A 5,288-nucleotide genomic window follows, 5' to 3' on the forward strand; every position below is an offset into this window, starting at 1 on the left:
CAGAGAGGCAGAAAAGCTTGTAAATCCTTCAGTCATTATCATAGATATGCATATACGTAACACATACATACGAAAGAGATAGAGACAGAGACAGAGAGAGGCGTGTATACGCATACATACATACGAACGTACGTATGTACGTACATATGACATAGTCATTCATAGCACTTATGTAATGCTCTGTTTCTCATCAGTCTGTCTATCTCTGCTGCTGCTGCTGCTGCTTCCTCGATGCATCTCTCCAGATTGATTGGGTTCCAGAGCCTTTCCATGGACTGCGATTGCCCATGGACACCTGATGACCTTCATTTGAGATACCAATACATCTCCGATTTCTTCATTGCGTTAGCTTACTTCTCCATCCCGTTGGAGCTCATCTATTTCGTCAAGAAATCTGCTGTTTTCCCGTACAGATGGGTTCTGGTTCAATTTGGGGCGTTCATAGTGTTATGCGGAGCAACCCATCTGATAAACCTATGGACATTCGCAGGCCACTCACACATAGTCTCCGTGGTGATGACCATCGCTAAGATTCTAACAGCCGTGGTCTCCTGTGCCACTGCCCTAATGCTGGTCCACATCATTCCCGACCTTCTAAGCGTGAAGACAAGGGAGCTGTTCTTGAAGAACAAAGCGGCGGAGCTGGACAGGGAGATGGGCATGATAAGGACACAAGAAGAGACAGGTCGGCATGTGAGGATGTTGACGCAAGAAATAAGGAGCACATTAGACAGGCATACAATACTGAACACGACATTGGTGGAGCTGGGGAAGACATTAGCGTTGGAGGAATGCACGCTGTGGATGCCAACAAGGAATGGGTTAGAGCTACAGCTCTCCCACACATTGATGAGGCAGCATAACCCTGTGCCACTCACAGTACCCCTGCATCACCCAACAATCAAGCAAGTCTTCAGCAGCCACCGAGCGATTAGCATATCCCCCGACAGCCCTGTCGCGATGACCCGGCCGCGGGCCGGGAAATACATGGTCGGAGACGCGGTCGGTATGCGTGTCCCGCTCTTGCACCTCAACAATTTCCACATCCGCGATTGGCCCGACCCCTCCAAACGCCCCTTTGCCCTCATGGTCCTCATGGTCCCTTCCGATAGCGCCCGCCGATGGCATGTCCACGAGCTAGAGCTCGTCGAAGTTGTGGCTGAACAAGTAAAAAACTTCAAAACCTTCTCTCTCTCTCTCTCTCTCGAATGAACCTTAATCAATCCTGTAGAGATCACCAATGAACCCTAATCAATCCTGTGTTGTGTTGTGTTGTGTGTTTATCCTTTTTTCCTCATTCCTCATCTTTGTGTACGCTTTTCTGATTTTAAAACTTGTCATCCCTCGTGTTGTGTGTTGCCATCCTCGTGTATATATGTTTTTTTCCCCTTGTTTTGATCTTTGTGCTTATCTCGCATATGCATGCGTCTCTCGTCGCAACCCTTGTGTCTCTGGTTTTTCAAGTCCTTTAGTTGGGGTTTCATCGGAGGAGTTGTTGCTAATTACGCCGCCGCATTCTTACATGTGGCAGCCAAAACACCAAAATATGTAGAGTCCTCGAAAAGTTGTGAAATTTTATAGTAAAATCTTGAAAGCAAAGGGGCTACTTTGGTGGTTTGCACTACTATTTGGGTGTTTTTTAGATCTTTGTATGGAGTCCGGCCCTCAGAGGCTCATTATAACTTCGAACATCATTGGGAAACATAAGGCAAAGTGAACTCTTTCCCACGTATGTGGAAAGAAATGTCAGAAAGCTTCTTCAGATATTATTATTGTTGTCAAAATCTACTGAAGGGTTTTTTTCTTTCTTTCTAAAGATCTCATGAATATTCAGTTGACGCCTGCTGTATGTTGTAGGTTGCAGTTGCCCTTTCACACGCCGCAATATTAGAAGAGTCGATAAAAGCTCGGGACCTTTTAATGGAACAAAATGTTGCTCTCGACATGGCGAGAAGAGAAGCAGAAACTGCAGTTCGAGCTCGTAATAATTTCTTAGCCGTCATGAACCATGAGATGCGAACCCCTACACATGCCATCACTGCATTTTCTTCCCTTTTACTGGAAACCAACCTCACCCATGATCAGAGGACCATGGTAGACACTATCAATAAGAGTAGCAATCTCTTAGGAACATTAATCAATGATGTTCTTGATTTGTCTCGTCTCGATGATGGTAGTCTTCAGCTTGATGTTCGTACATTCAATCTTCCTTTGTTATTCCGAGAGGTAAAGTGTATGAAAAAGCATCATTATGTATGTCAGGCATTATGAAGTCGTGTAAAATCCTCAAAACTCTTTTATTGATAGGTACTAAATCTTGTAAAACCAATCGCATCTATGAAGAAACTTGGCCTAGCTTTGCATTTAGATTCTGAAGTGCCAGACTATGCGAAAGGTGATGACAAGAGGTTGCTACAGATAACATTGAATTTGATTGGGAATGCGATTAAATTCACAAAGGATGGGAATGTGGCTCTCATTGTTTGTCTGGAGAGGAAAGAGTTTTTGAAAGATTTGCGGGCTCCAGAATTTCGTCTCGTGCCTGGGGATGGCCATTATTATATCCGAGTACAGGTGACCCTCCATTTATAGATTTTGTGCATATATATATATATATATATATATATATGTAATATGTATGTATGTATGTATGTATGTATGTATATGTATTATATATATTAATGGAGCTAATGAGAGTATATCTAGTGTAATTGACTCCAATAATGTACGATTTTATGTAACAATGCGACAAATGTGCATCCTATTGCCTTTCAAGCAGCTCAAAAATATTTATGTGGTTATATTGGACGATGAAGGTTCGGGACACTGGAGTAGGTGTGAACCCAGTTGATATACCAAAGCTGTTCAACAAGGTTTCACAGGGAGATTCATTGAGTCGAAACTATGCAACGACAGGGCTTGGCTTGGCAATTTGCAAAAGGTTTGCATCAACATTTTATCATCAAAGAAATAGAATTTCCCTGTATCCATGTACATGTCCATGTTGAATGTCCATTAGCTTTGCTATATACATGTTTCTGTTGTATGTCCATTAACACTTGTCCATGTTCACAATGTCCCATGTGCTCATATCCACATGTCATCTTGAATGTTCTTGTTTGTGTCCATGTCTAATATTTTCGTCCATGCACCATGTCCACATGCATGTATTGAATGTCCATTCCATTTTTGTGACCATGATCATGTTGCGATTTGATTGCTTGATGAATGCTCCAGGTTCGTGAATTTGATGGATGGGCACATCTGGATTGAAAGCCAGGGAATTGGGAAAGGGTCCAACGTTACATTCATTGTTAAGCTTCATGTCCCTGAAAAATTGCCTGATGTGGCACATAATGGACCTCTACTCCTTCCAGCTGCACCAACTCGGACGGATTTTACAAACCTCAAGGCCTTGGTCGTTGACGACAATATGTAAGTTTTAGTTATTATGCATTTTTAGTACTCTGTATTGTTGTTTGTGAACACATAACAATAATACTAACGTTTTTGGTATTAACGTGAATACTCCTATGTTCACAAAAGCAATAAGAATATCCCTTCTTGAAACGTTTACAACTCAAAGGGGATATACAAAGTAATATTTGTGAAGCTAGGGGTATTCTCGTAAATATCCAAGTGTGGGGTACTTCAGTGTTTTTCCCTCTTTGGGATTTTGAGCTTCTAAGTCTAAACATCCATTCCCCTTGACATATTGTAGGGTAAATAGGAGGGTCACCAAGGGTCTATTGGCGCGGCTTGGTTGTGATGTAACGACGGTTGGATCTGGAAGAGATGCGTTGTTGATGCTATCGCAACCATCAACTCAACCTTTTAGGTTGCTTTTCGTGGATATATTAATGCCGGAAGTGGATGGGTTTGAGGTAGCCATTCGAGTGAAAGAACGATTTCCCATTCGGTCAGAGCGGCCATTGATTATTGCAGTTACAGCTAACACGGATCTTGCCGTGAGGGAACGATGTTTTAGTATTGGCATGGATGGTGTATTGCTAAAGCCCTTCTCTCTTGAAAAGATTAAAAGCATGCTTAATGAGATTTTAGATAGGGGATTAGTATCATGGTAACACTTGGGCTTGTGTTGGTTGATGTGTACATAGTTTTCTCAAAGGTGGGGACCCTACTATAAAACCAGAAACCCTTGATGCCATTATCGTTCTGTTGAGATAATGGCACTGAAATTACAAACCCAAATCCTTCAAGCCATTGTTCTACTGTACGAGGTAATTGCACTGGAAAAATGGCAATCATCTATCTGATTGCCATTTGCGAGTTGGATTGAAATTCTAGTCAAATTTTATATTGCATTAACTTGAGAGAATGTCTAAACAAATATCCGCATGATTTCACTTTCTAGTGATCGGTTTCTGGAGCATCCAAGAGTGTATATTCAGAAAACAATACTTGAGGAAGATTATGCACTTCCCATTGTACCATAGAGTGTTTGTTTCCTTTGTCAGGATCAATAAATACATAAAGAAATAATCATTATTCATTTCAAGTCCCATAAAGGTCTAGAAGCGTTTTATGGTTACTGCAGCAATTATTTTTGGCATATCACAATTGGTTCTGTTTCAGATATTTTCCTATAATCTTGAAGGGCATTCCTCACTATAAATAGTCTCTTATTGTGTTCTCTTAATGGCCCTTAATTTAATGTGAGACATGAATGACGGTTTTCTAGGGTGTTCTTGTCTGGCTTAAATAAATCTATAGATGAAAAAATCATGTAAAAATGCCCTATTTTTATAACTGGTGTTTGAACTCTCTGCTCTTAGTAGTGTGAACAACATACTTAGTTTCAATCTAGAAGGGTTTGATTTCAAGTTGGAACGATGCTTGTAATGTTTTCGTCACAATCATTGAGTTGCACAATCTTCCTCTAATTCCATCCTAGAATTGTCTTTTATTTTTGGTTGGGGGGACGGGGGAACTTGAATGTCCTTGCCAAGTTGCCCCCTATGTATTTATGAGATAACCTCAATGTAGTACATGATAGGTTTTGTAACCTTTGGTGGTATCATGTGCAAAGAACTATAATATATAGTTTTATGAAACAATATAGATCAAGTAACAGAGGGAAAAAGCACGCAATATTTGATGCATTTGATGCCAAGATGAAACTTCAATACCTAGATTGTATGGTTGGTCACCGGAGTGCAAAGAAGAGTAGGGACTCAACAAGAGTTAAGTTTCATGTTGGTTATAACTTATAAGGTTTGGTTGAATACAATTAGTAGACATTCTCATAGTATATTAAATCCAATATT

The 5,288-nt window shown here is 40.8% G+C and overlaps 1 protein-coding gene across 1 annotated transcript; it reads left to right on the forward strand.

Moving 5' to 3' along the window:
* The first annotated feature begins 211 nt into the window (after positions 1–211).
* On the forward strand, positions 212–4,494 carry LOC147858498 (ethylene receptor 2-like). The gene is made up of 6 exons (XM_087327525.1): positions 212–1,167; positions 1,858–2,226; positions 2,308–2,574; positions 2,817–2,941; positions 3,238–3,435; positions 3,722–4,494. Exons 1-6 carry the CDS (start codon positions 232–234, stop codon positions 4,083–4,085), a joined length of 2,259 nt encoding a protein of 752 aa, XP_087183651.1. The 5' UTR covers positions 212–231; the 3' UTR covers positions 4,086–4,494.
* Positions 4,495–5,288: the final 794 nt, after the last annotated feature.

The sequence above is a fragment of the Azolla caroliniana genome, unplaced genomic scaffold (genome assembly GCF_043228905.1).
Source record: "Azolla caroliniana isolate FFs.n. ecotype wild unplaced genomic scaffold, voAzoCaro1.0.p SCAF_11, whole genome shotgun sequence".
Classification (NCBI taxonomy): Eukaryota; Viridiplantae; Streptophyta; class Polypodiopsida; order Salviniales; family Salviniaceae; genus Azolla; species Azolla caroliniana.